At 45.4% G+C, this 13,141-nt stretch overlaps 1 protein-coding gene across 1 annotated transcript; it reads right to left on the reverse strand.

Annotated features, from left to right (window-relative positions):
- Positions 1-10,150: 10,150 nt before the first annotated feature.
- LOC119942580 (alpha-hemoglobin-stabilizing protein-like) lies at positions 10,151-11,153 on the reverse strand. Its single transcript, XM_038763423.1, has 2 exons — positions 11,079-11,153; positions 10,151-10,453 (listed from the first exon to the last, which is right to left on the reverse strand). Exons 1-2 carry the CDS (start codon positions 11,151-11,153, stop codon positions 10,247-10,249), a joined length of 282 nt encoding a protein of 93 aa, XP_038619351.1. The 3' UTR covers positions 10,151-10,246.
- Between the last annotated feature and the right edge of the window lie 1,988 nt (positions 11,154-13,141).

Below are 13,141 nucleotides of genomic sequence, written 5' to 3' on the forward strand. Positions count from 1 at the left end.
TTATTATTATTATTATCATTTGTTCCTCAACTTGTACTCCTATTTTTCACTCTCGATTTTGTGTCGTTTCTGTTGCCGCTCTTATTTGCCTGCCACATTCAGTCTCTGAACCTCGCTAGTTGTTCCGCTCTATGCTGCTGAGAAGCAGCTTGACCTAACGGAAAGAGCGCGAGCCCGGGAGTCAGAGGACCTGGGTTCAATCCCCATTCTGTCACTTACTTGCTGCGTGACCTTGGGGAAGTCACTTCCCTTCCTCTGCATCTCAGCTTTCTCATCCGTAAAATGGGGACTAAATCCTACTCCCTCCTACCTATCTGTGAGCCCCATGTGGGGACAGGGACTGTGTCTGACCCAATTGCCAAGTATCTATCCCGTGTATCCCGTGTATTCAATCATATTATTGAGTGCTGACTGTGTGCAGAGCACTGTACTAAGCGCTTGGGAAGTCCAAGTTGGCAACATATAGAGACGGTCCCTACCCAACAGTGGGCTCACGGTCTAGAAGTGTATCTCTTCTAGAGTGTATCTCCGCCAATTGTCAGCTGTGTGACTTCGGGCAAGTCACTTAACTTCTCTGTGCCTCAGTTACCTCATGTGTAAAATGGGGATTGACGGTGAACCCCCCGTGGGACAACCTGATCAGCTTGTAACCTCCCCAGTGCTTAGAACAGTGCTTTGCACATAGTAAGTGCTTAATAAATGCCATCATTATTATTATTATTATACTCCCAGTGCTTAGAATAGCGTTCGGCACCTAGTAAGCACTGATGTCTCTCCCCACTTCAATCCATACTTCATGCTGCTGCCCGGATTGTCTTTGTCCAGAAACGCTCTGGGCATGTTAGTCCCCTCCTCAAAAATCTCCAGTGGCTACCAATCAATCTGCGCATCAGGCAGAAACTCCTCACCCTGGGCTTCAAGGCTCTCCATCCATCCCCTCGCCCCCTCTTACCTCGCCTCCCTTCTCTTCTTCTCCAGCCCAGCCCGCACCCTCCACTCCTCTGCCACTAATCTCCTCACTGTACCTCGTTCTCGCCTGTCCCGCCATCGACCCCCGGCCCACGTCCTCCCCCGGGCCTGGAATGCCCCCAATCCCTCTGCCCATCCGCCAAGCTCGCTCTCTTCCTCCCTTCAAGGCCCTACTGAGAGCTCACCTCCTCCAGGAGGCCTTCCCACACTGAGCCCCTTCCTTCCTCCCCCCCTCGCCCCCCTCTCCATCCCCCTCATCTTACCTCCTTCCCTTCCCCACTGCACCTGTATATATGTATATATGCTTGTACATATTTATTACTCTATTTATTTATTTATTTTACTTGTACATATCTATTCTATTTATTTTATTTTGTTAGTATGTTTGGTTTTGTTCTCTATTCCCCCTTTTAGACTGTGAACCCACTGTTGGGTAGGGACTGTCTCTATATGTTGCCAATTTGTACTTCCCAAGCGCTTAGTACAGTGCTCTGCACACAGTAAGTGCTCAATAAATACGATTGATTGATTGATTGATTACAGTGCTCTGCACACAGTAAGCGCTCAATAAATACGATTGAATGAATGAATGAGAAGCAGTGTGGCCTAGGGGATAGAGCTCAGGCCTGAGAGTCAAAGGAACTGCATTCTAATTAGCGCTTAGAACAGTGCTTTGCACATAGTAAGCGCTTAATAAATGCCATTATTATTATAATCCCGGCTCTTCCACTTACCTGTTGTGTGACTTTGGAGACGTCACTTCACTTCTCTGGGCCTCAGTTCCCTCACGTGCAAAGTAGGGATTCTACATCCAGAGAAGCAGCGTGGCTCAGTGGAAAGAGCCCGGGCTTGGGAGTCAGAGGTCGTGAGTTCAAATCCCGGCTCCACCACTTGTCAGCTGTGTGACTTTGGGCAAGTCAATTAACTTCTCTGGGCCTCATTTACCTCATCTGCAAAATGGGGATGAAGACTGTGAGTGCCCCCGTGGGACAACCTGATCGCCTTGTAACCTCCCCAGTGCTTAGAACAGTGCTTTGCACATAGTAAGTGCTTAATAAATGCCGTCATCATCATCATCTGTTCTCCTTCCTACCTCGATTGTGAGCCCTTTATGGGAACTGATTATAATAATGATAATAATAATAATAATGATGGTATTTGTTAAGTGCTTACTATGTGCAAAGCACTGTTCTAAGCACTGGGGAGATATAAGGTGATCAGGTTGTCCCACGGGGGGCTCACAATCTTAATCCCCATTTTCCAGATGAGGGAACTGAGGCCCAGAGAAGTTAAGTGACTTGCCCAAAGTCACACAGTTGACAAGTGACAGAGCCGGGATTATTTTATACCTGCCCCAGTGCTTAGTTCAGCGCTTGGCACATAGTGCTAAACAAAAATTATTATTATTATTTTATTATTACTATTATTCAATAGAGTATTTTTTCTGCTGCTATTTACCAAGTGCCACTGAGAGGCAATATAACATAAGGCTAGATCTCCCCAGCTAACAAGGCAATTTATAGCAATTATCCAAGTAATCCAAGGAAAACATCGGCTCTGGCCCATTTACCTGATAATTGCCTCACCAATCTGCTTCGCTTTTCATGTGGAGACCTGACCCGCACATACTTAGAGAAGCAGCGTGGCTCAGTGGAAAGAGCACGGGCTTTGGAGTCAGAGGTCATGGGTTCGAATCCCGGCTCCACCACGCGTCTGCTGTGTGACCTTGGGGAAGTCACTTAACTTCTCTGAGCCTCAGTTCCCTCATCTGTAAAATGGGGATGAAGACTGTGAGCCCCACGTGGGACAACCTGATCACTTTGTATCCCCCCAGCGCTTAGAACAGTGCTTTGCGCATAGTAAGCGCTTAACAAATGCCAACATTATTATTATACTGCTACAATATGGTTAAGCTTTTATTTTTTGCGCCACTGTGAGCATTAGTGAAATGTTTATATTGAACTTGAGCGGGGGCTTTGTGTGTTTGTCGGGGTCTGGTGTTTCCGCACGCGGTCACTTGAATGGAATGCCCAGCTTGACATTTGGGTGGATTGTGGTGCGAAGTGGGAAGAGAGAAGCATCATCATCATCATCATCATCATCATCAATCGTTTTTATTGAGCGCTTACTGTGTGCAGAGCACTGTACTAAGCGCTTGGGAAGTACAAATTGGCAACATATAGAGACAGTCCCTACCCAACGGTGGGCTCACAGTCTAAAAGGGGGAGACAGAGAACAAAACGAAACATACCAACAAAATAAAATAAATAGGATAGATATGTGCAAGTAAAATAAATAAATAGAGTAATAAATATGTACAACCATATAGACATATATACAGGTGCTGTGGGGAAGGGAAGGAGGTAAGATGCGGGGGGATGGAGAGGGGGACGAGGGGAAGAGGAAGGAAGTGGCTCAGTCTGGCCTAGTGGATAGAACATGGGCCTGGTTTCTAATCCCAATCCCTCCATCCATCTGCTGTGTCACCTTGGGAAAGTCACTTAACTTCTCTGGGCCTCCGTCAACTCATCTGCAAAATGGGAATTAGACAGCGTCCGACCCGATTAACTTTTATCTTCCCCAGCGCTCTCCGCAGTGTCAGGCACATAGAGTGCTTTGCACATAGTAAGCATTTAATAAATGCCATCGTTATTATTATTAACAAATAGCTTTTTTTTTAAAAAAAAAAGCAACCTCCAGAGATCCAACCCTGATCCTACCCCTACCTGTACCGCTCCAGAACACCAGCCCAGAATATACCACCTGACCTGACGATAACATTTCCTAGAGAAGCAGCGTGGCTCAATGGAAAGAGCCCGGGCTTTGGAGTCAGAGGTCGTGGGTTCAAATCCCGACTCCGCCACATGTCTGCTGTGTGACCTTAGGCAAGTCACTTCACTTCTCTGAGCCTCAGTTACCTCATCTGTAAAATGGGGATTAAGACTGTGAACCCCACATGGGACAACTTGATCACTTTGTATCCCCCAGCACTTAGAACAGTGCTTTGCATGTAGTAAGCGCTTAACAAATGCCAACATTATTATTATTTATTATTAGAGGAAAGAGGGTCCAGAGCATTAAGGGGGCTTCAGGAGGGTGGAGGGAAAGAGAGGAGAGTGGACAGAAACGATAGCTCAAGGCCATTTTCTCTTTTCCCACCCATGCCCCCTCCTCAGAAACTTTTAGCAGAGCTAAAAGGCTACATATTTTAAAGCACTATTAATCAATCAATCAATCAATCATATTTATTGAGCACTTACTGTGTGCAGAGCTCTGTACTAAGCGCTTGGGAAGTACAAGTTGGCAACATATAGAGACGGTCCGCACCCAAGAGCGGGCTCACAGGCTAAAAGGGGGAGACAGAACAAAACCAAACATACTAACAAAATAAAATAAATAGAATAGATATGTACAAGCAAAATAAATAAATAAATAGAGTAATGAATATGTACAAACATATATACATATATACAGGTGCTGTGGGAAAGGGTTTTTTCATCCCACCTAGCACTGGGGTTAACAGTGGAAAGAGCACGGGCTTTGGAGTCAGAGGTCGTGGGTTCAAATTCCGGCTCCGCCACTTGTGTGACGTTGGGCAAGTCACTTCACTTCTCTGGGCCTCAGTTCCCTCATCTGTAAGATGGGGATGAAGACTGTGAGCCCCTCGTGGGGCAAACTGATTACCTTGTACCTACCCCAGAGCTTAGAACAGTGCTTTGCACATAGTAAGCGCTTAACAAATACCAACATTATTATTATTATTATTAACCCCCCCAGCACTTAGAACAGTGCTTTGCACATAGTAAGCGCTTAACAAATGCCATCATTATTATTATTAAGAAGGTGACAGAGCAACCCCCACCTCATCCTGAGGGATAGGGACCATCTTGCGTGGCCTTATGTTGCCAACGTGTACTTCCCAAGTGCTTAGTACAGTGCTCAGCACACAGTAAGCGCTCAATAAATGCGACTGTTTGTACATATTTATTACTCTATTTATTTTAGTTGTACCTATCTACTCTATTTATTTTATTTTGTTAGTATGTTTGGTTTTGTTCTCTGTCTCCCCCTTTTAGACTGTGAGCCCACTGTTGGGTAGGGACCGTCTCTAGACGTTGCCAGCTTGTACTTCCCAAGCGCTTAGTCCAGTGCTCTGCACACAGTAAGCGCTCAATAAATACGATTGATTGATTGATTGATTGACTGACTGACTGAATGAATGAATGGTCTTTCCCAGAACTTAGTGAACTCACTGAGTGGTTCATAAACACTCTTCCTATAGTTCTCTTTTTTGGTTGTTCTTCCCAAACGGCTGATTGTGGGGGCAGTTAAGAAAGAGCTGCCAATGACCCTGGGCAGTGGGGTGAAGAAGGAGAAGGTGGGACTGAGCCTTTTAACTTTTCATCTATCCTCTTCTGACCAAATCCATCTTTCTAAAATGTTATTCGGCACACGTCTCCACTGCTCGAAAAACCTCCAGTGGATAGCAGTCTTCCTCTGCATCAAGAAACTCCTGCTCGTCTATTTTTTTTTTCCATCCTCAGATCCCTCCTTCCACATCCGCTCTCTTCCCCTCAGTCTTCCCCAGCTCACACTCTGGGCCATTCCCCAGCTCCCTGTCTCCCTGGGCTTTTTTTTTTTTTTTGGCATTTATTAAGCGCTTACTATGTGCCAAGCACTGTTCTAAGTGCCAGAGAGGTTACAGGGTGATCAGGTTGTCCCACGAGGGGCTCACAGTCTTAACCCCCATTTTACAGATGAGGGAACTGAGGCGCAGAGAAGTGAAGTGACTTGCCCAAAGTCACACAGCTGACAGCTGGCGGAGCCGGGATTTGAACCCGTGACCTCTGACTCCAAAGCCCATGCTCTTTCCACTGAGCCACACTGCTTCTCTGGTAGATCACTACCCCCGAGCCCATTGCTCACATCTGCCTGTGACTCCCTACTCTTCAAACCCGCCAGGCCACAACCCTCCCCAGCTTCAGAGCCTTGATATCCACTTCCTCCAGGAAGCATTAAATTCCATTAATAATAATAATAATGACGGCATTTATTAAGCGCTTACTATGTGCAAAGCACAGTTCTAAGCGCTGGGGAGGTTACAAGGTGATCAGGTTGTCCCACGAGGGGCTCACAGTCTTAATCCCCATTTTTTTACAGATGAGGTAACTGAGGCACAGAGAAGTTAAGTGACTTGGCCAAAGTCCCACAGCTGACAATTGGCGGAGCCGGGATTCGAACCCATGACCTCTGACTCCAAAGCCCGGGCTCTTTTCTATTTATTTTTAAAATAAGTAAATAGAGTAATAAATCCGTACAAACATATATACAGGTGCTGCGGGGAGGGGAAGGAGGTAAGACGGGGGGGATGGAGACGGGGAGAGGAAGGAGGGGGCTCAGTCTGGCAAATCACGTGGCATTTCTGGCTCCAAAAGTATGTTTCTTGGCCACCACTCCTTCCTCCTCTTCCTCACCTTGCAGGTCACCTCCTCACCCCGGGGTTTTCAGTAGGGAAAGTCCCTGTTTGAGGCCTCACAGCCTACAGCAGTCAGGCAGTAGGGACTGTCTCTATATGTTGCCTACTTGTACTTCCCAAGCGCTCAGTACAGTGCTCTGCACACACTAAGCGCTCAATAAATACGATTGGTGATGATGATGATAAGCCTGGCTAGGCATCTACTCTTACAGTCTCTGCCTGCCCTGTCTTCCCAATAGCGAAAGCGCCTTCCAAATGACATCAGTGGGCTCCCAGTCTAGAAGGGGGAGACAGAGAACAGAACAAAACATATTGACAAAATAAGATAAATAAAATAAACAAGTACAAATAAAATAAATAGAATAAACATGTACAAATAAAATAAATAAATAGAGTAATAAATCCTGTGACTGGGCTCACAGTCTAGAAGGGGGAGACAGAGAACAGAACAAAACATATTGACAAAATAAGATAAATCATCATCATCATCATCAATCGTATTTATTGAGCGCTTACTATGTGCAGAGCACTGTACTAAGCGCTTGGGAAGTACAAACTGGCAACATATAGAGACAGTCCCTACCCAACAGTGGGCTCACAGTCTAAAAGGGGGAGACAGAGAACAAAACCAAACATAACTCACAAAATAAAATAAATAGAATAGATATGTACAAATGAAATAAAATCAACATGTACAAATAAAATAAATAGAATAAACATGTACAAATAAAATAAATAAATAAATAAATAGAGTAATAAATCCGTACAAACATCAGGGCAGTAGCCGAAACAACGCAACCCAGGGAAAGACGAGACCGGGGCGGGCAATGACCACCGGTCCTTGGGAATTCTTCCATCCCGGCTTCGCTGCTGAAAACCACCAGGAACGAAGCGCTTCCCTCCCCAGGGCCCCTCGTTGGCAAAATAGACTGTGAGCCCACTGTTGGGTAGGGACTGTCTCTATATGTTGCCAATTTGTACTTCCCAAGCGCTTAGTACAGTGCTCTGCACATAGTCAGCGCTCAATAAATACGATTGATGATGAAAATATACACACTTTAGGACTGTTTACGCGACCTTTAGTGATTCATCATTGGAGGAAGAATTTGGGCGCAGAACTTCCCCGTCTTTCGGTTCCGTGGAGCCTCGCGAGCCGGTCCGGAGAAATCACCACCGGTCAAAGAAGGGAACGTGGCGAGTTGGGATCTCAGGGAAAGTGAAGCCCTAGGAGGCCGGGAAGGGGATCTCAGAGGAATGGTAAGTTGAGAAGCAGCATAGCCTAGTGGATAGAGGACCGGCCTAGAAATCAGAATGTATATATGTTTGTACATATTTATTACTCTATTTATTTATTTATTTCTTTTACTTGTAAATAGCTATTCTATTTATTTTATTTTGTTAATATGTTTGGTTTCGTTCTCTGTCTCCCCCTTCTATCATCATCATCATCAATCATATTTATTGAGCGCTTACTGTGTGCAGAGCACTGTACTAAGCGCTTGGGAAGTACAATTTGGCAACATATAGAGACAGTCCCTACCCAATAGTGGGCTCACAGTCTAAAAGGGGGAGACAGAGAACAAAACCAAACATACTAACAAAATAAAATAAATAGAATAGATATGTACAAGTAAAATAAATAGATAAATGGAGTAATAAATATGTACAAACGGAGTCAAAAGGTCATGGGTTCTAAGCCCGCTGTTGGGTAGGGACTGTCTCTAGATGTTGCCAACTTGTACTTCCCAAGCGCTTAGAACAGTGCTCTGCACACAGTAAGCGCTCAATAAATACGATTGATTGATTGATTGATTGATTGAAGGACCTGGGTTCTAATCCCTGCTCTGCCACACATCCGCTGTGCGACCTTGGTCAAGTCCCCCCTTTCTAGAGTGCGAGCCCGTCGTGGCGTAGGGACCATCTCTATATGTTGCCGATTTGCATTTCCCAAGCGCTTAGTCCAGTGCTCTGTGCACAGTAAGCGCTCAATAAATACGACAATGAATGAATGAATGAACTTAACTTCTCTTGGCCTCAGTTTACTCAGATGTAAAATGGGAATTAAGACTGTGGAAGTGTGACCAATACGATCTGCTTGACCCCAGCGCTTAGTACGGTGCCCGGCACATAGTAAGCACTTAACAAATACCATATTTATTATTATTATTTTATTATTGAGATTTAGAGAAGGAGGGGTGTGTGGAATCAGAGCTGGAGGAGGGGGCAAGGCAGACAAGGGGGAAAAATTATGTCCCAAGTATCTCCCAAGTGGAGAAGCAGCGTGGCTTAGTGGAAAGAGCACAGGCTTGGGAGTCAGAGGTCATGGGTTCTAATCCCGACTCTGCCACTTGTCGCTGTGTGACTTTGGGCAAGTCACTTCACCTCTCTGTGCCTCAGTTCCCTCATCTGTAAAAAGGGGATCAAGACTGTGAGTCCGAAGTGGGACAACCTGATAACCTTGTATCTAGCGCTAACCTTGTATCTATCCCAGCGCTTAGAACAGTGTTTGGCACAAAGTAAGCGCTTAACAAATACCATCATTATTCAGTATAACTTACAGAGTTTGTGGAATATTCTCTCATGAATATGATTTACTCTATTGTTATAAAAATGGAAGCTGGTTATCCAGAAAAAATGCCCGGATACAGGAATTGCTCATCAATCAAAATCCAGGCCGGGGATAGTTCCTGGGAAAGGGAAGAGACATGGCCCTTCTGACTCTTCCCCCTCAAGCTCCTCTGTGCCGCCGCCGCCACCACTTCTCTCCCGAGAAGCAGTATTGCCTAGTGGATAGAGCACGGGCCCGGGAATCGGAAGGATCTGGGTTCTAATCCTGGCTCTGCCACCTGTCTGCTGTGTGACCTTAGGTAAGTCACTTAAACTGCTCTGTTCCCGAGTTACCTCATCCTTAAAACAGGAAGCCCCACGGAGCTTGTATCCACCCCAGCGCTTAGTACAGTGCTCAGCATGTTGTGAGTGCTTAACAAATACCATCTGTATTAAAAAAGGCTCCCCCAGTCCTTCTCCTTCTCCCCCTTCCCATTCTGACAGTTTCCTTCCCCTACCATAGCGCAGACCCTTTTATCTAGTAGCAAAATGCAGCGAAATCCCCTAGTTCACGCTTCCCGAAGACCTCCAAATCCCATTCACTTTCCCTGAAGTATTGGTTTGGGCTGGCTTAGGTTTTTATATATAAAAAAACCTTATATATCTAGAAGACCACAGTCTTCTAGACTGTGAGCCCACTGTTGGGCAGGGACCGTCTCTATACGGTGCCAACTTCTACTTCCCGAGCGCTTAGTACAGTGCTCTGCACGCAGTAAGCGCTCAATAAATACGACTGAATGAATGAATGAAAGAGAAAGGGTTGGAGACAAGAGGAATTGCTAAAAATCTGCAGGATCCCTCCCTGCATGATTCTCTGGGTTGGTAAATCTGAAACAAAAGGACTATGAGCTTGGGGACATGGGCTGTGTCCAACCTGATTAGTTTGTACCTATCCTAGTGCTTAGTTCAGTGCTTGGCACAGAGTAAGTACTTAATAAATGCCATTAAAAGAAAAGGCAGTAAGTGGAAAGAGCCCGTTGTTGGGTAGGGACTGTCTCTATATGTTGCCGATTTGTATTTCCCAAGCGCTTAGTACAGTGCTCTGCACACAGTAAGTGCTCAATAAAAACGATTGAATGAATGAATAAATACGATTGATTGAATGAATGAATAAAAAACCATCTATCCCAGTTCAGCAGAATTCAGATTGGGGTCTTGGTGTCTCCGTGTCTAGAAGTTTCTTGCGGCCGGTGTTTATTGTGCATTGAGGAAGTCGCCGTACTTAGCCAGGAAGGAGCGAGCCAAGGCCTGCAGCGTTTCCCACAGTTCCTCCTGGGCCCGCTCTCGCTCTTGCCGGTCGCCTCTCAGCTGCGGAGCGAAGTAGGAAATGTAGAACTCTATCCAGTCTCTCACTATGATTTTCATGGCTTCCATGGGGATGACAAACTGTGGGGAGAAGACCTGGAATGGGAAGGAGGAAGATGGAGTGACTAGTCCGGAACCTCCTTCCGCCCGGCTCTGCCACTTGTCTGCTGGGTGACCTTGGGCAAGCTGCTTTACTTCTCTGTGCCTGTCACCTCAGCTGTAAAATGGAGATTGAGACTGTGAGCCCCGCGTGGATCAGGGACTATATCCAACCCGATTTCCTTGTAACCACCCCAGCGCCTCAGTCCGGTGCCTGGCACATAGTAAGCGCTTAACGTCCCCCCCCATCTTACCTCCTTCCCTTCCCCACAGCACCTGTATATATGTATATATGTTTGTACATATTTGTTACTCTATTTATTTTACTTGTACATATCTATTCTATTTATTTTATTTTGTTAGTATGTTTGGTTTTGTTCTCCATCTCCCCCTTCTAGACTGTGAGCCCACTGTTGGGTAGGGACTGTCTCTATATGTTGCCAACTTGGACTTCCCAAGCGCTTAGTACAGTGCTCTGCACACAGTAAGCGCTCAATAAATACGATTGATGATGATGATGATTTCTTATTCACTGTCCCACCGACTCCCAAGGTCCCCCAGAGCTCCTTCCTTTCCACTTTTCCCGCTCCCCCTTGGCCCCCTGTCAGAGGGTCGAGCTCACCTGCTGATTCAGAAATTGTTGAAACGCTGCCATTGCGGAGTTAATTACATCTCGGTTGGAGCGAAGGGGAGTCATCTTCCTGTTCAGGAAAGGAAAGAGGTGGAACTGAGGTACCTTGTTTCCCAGCCTCCGTTTCCTGCCTTCTCTTTCCCAAAAGCAGGTCCGCTGATTTCCCCAGGCTCGGATCCTCGCTAATCCCAGCCCCTGTTCTCCCTTCTTGGAAGCCAAATCTACTCTGGAAGGAGACCTGCGGTCCTCGGGATCCTTGGGGTCATCACAAACTGGACAGTGAAGATAAGGACTCCGTTCCCAAGATGTCTCTAGCCCAGCCCCTGACGGGATGGCGATAGGGGAAGGGAGGGGGAGAGAAAGAAGGGAGAGATAAAGGGACAGCTAAAAAGATCTGCTACCTATCACTCCAGAAAGCCAACGGTGACACTTATTATGGCCTGCTGTTTGCTTTTCCCCCCCAACTATCCTGCATTATTTCCAACTAGAGAAACAGCGTGTCCCAGTGGATACAGCATGAGCCTGGGAGTAAGAAGGACCTGGGTTCTAATCCCGGCTCTGCCACTTGTCTGCTGGGTGATCTCTGTACATAGTTATTACTCTATTTATTTATTTTACTTGTACATATCTGTTCTATTTATTTTATTTTGTTAGTATGTTTGGTTTTGTTCTCTGCCTCCCCCTTTTAGCCTGTGAGCCCACTGTTGGGTAGGGACTGTCTCTATACGTTGCCAATTTGTACTTCCCAAGCGCTTAGTACAGTGCTCTGCACATAGTAAGCGCTCAATAAATACGATTGATGATGATGATGATGATTTGGGCAAGTCACTTAATTTCTCTGGGCCTCAGTTACTTCACCTTTAAAGCAGGGATTCGGACTGCGAGCCCACGGACCGCGTAGCCTGATTACCCGGTGCTTAGTACAATGCCTGACTCAGACAAATACCATAAAAAAAGCCAACAACAAAACAAACCTTTCTCAGTCTTCTCTCCAGTGCCTGTCCCTTTTTCTCTGCCATGGACGGAAGTGAAGAGAGCTTGCTTTGGGAGGAGAGGGAAAGCAGGTTTTTGCTCTTACCTAGAGTCGATCAACAATTTTAGCCCATTCCCCAAACATTCACACCCCTCCCTTTCCTCCATTCACTATCTCACCCTCCTGAATAACTTGTGCCCTTTGATCTGCACAGCTACATTACTATTCCTCTCATTAACTCCCCACCCATCAATCAACAGTATTTATTGAATGCTTATTAATAACGGCATTTATCAAGCGCTTACTACGTGCAAAGCACCGTTCTAAGCGCTGGGGAGGTTACAATCAATCAATCAATCAATCAATCAATCGTATTTATTGAGCGCTTACTGTGTGCAGAGCACTGGACTAAGCGCTTGGGAAGTACAAGCTGGCAACATATAGAGACAGTCCCTACCCAACAGTGGGCTCACAGTCTAGAAGGGGGAGACAGAGAACAAAACCAAACATACTAAAAAAATAAAATAAATAGAATAGATATGTACAAGTAAAATAAATAAATAGAGTAATAAATATGTACAAACATATACACATATAGGTTGTCCCACAAGGGGCTCACAGTCATTCATTCATTCAATCGTATTTATTCAGCACTTACTGTGTGCAGAGCACTGTACTAAGCGCTTGGGAAGTCCAACTTCATCATCATCATCATCATCATCAATCGTATTTATTGAGCGCTTACTGTGTGCAGAGCACTGTACTAAGCGCTTGGGAAGTCCAAGTTGGCAACATATAGAGACAGTCCCTACCCAACAGTGGGCTCACAGTCTAAATGGGGGAGACAGAGAACAAAACCAAACATACTAACAAAATAAAATAAATACAATAGATATGTACAAGTAAAATAAATAGAGTAACAAATAAGTACAAACATATATACATATATATATACTTAGCAACATATACAGATGGTCCCTACCCAACAGCAGGCTCACAGTCTAGAAGAGGAGGACAGACAACCAAACAGAACATATGAACAAAATAAAAGAAATAGAATAGTAAATATGTAATATACGAT

Source organism: Tachyglossus aculeatus, chromosome 21, assembly GCF_015852505.1.
Source record: "Tachyglossus aculeatus isolate mTacAcu1 chromosome 21, mTacAcu1.pri, whole genome shotgun sequence".
Taxonomy (NCBI): Eukaryota; Metazoa; Chordata; class Mammalia; order Monotremata; family Tachyglossidae; genus Tachyglossus; species Tachyglossus aculeatus.

What these genes read in the sequence shown, in the direction of transcription:
- LOC119942580 (XM_038763423.1), bottom strand. Translation starts at nt 11,153, where the DNA reads ATGACTCCCCTTCGCTCCAACCGAGATGTAATTAACTCCGCAATGGCA. An exon ending in AACAATTTCTGAATCAGCAG is followed by an intron (nt 10,454 to 11,078) that starts GTGAGCTCGACC and finishes TTCCCATTCCAG; the next exon opens with GTCTTCTCCCCACAGTTTGT.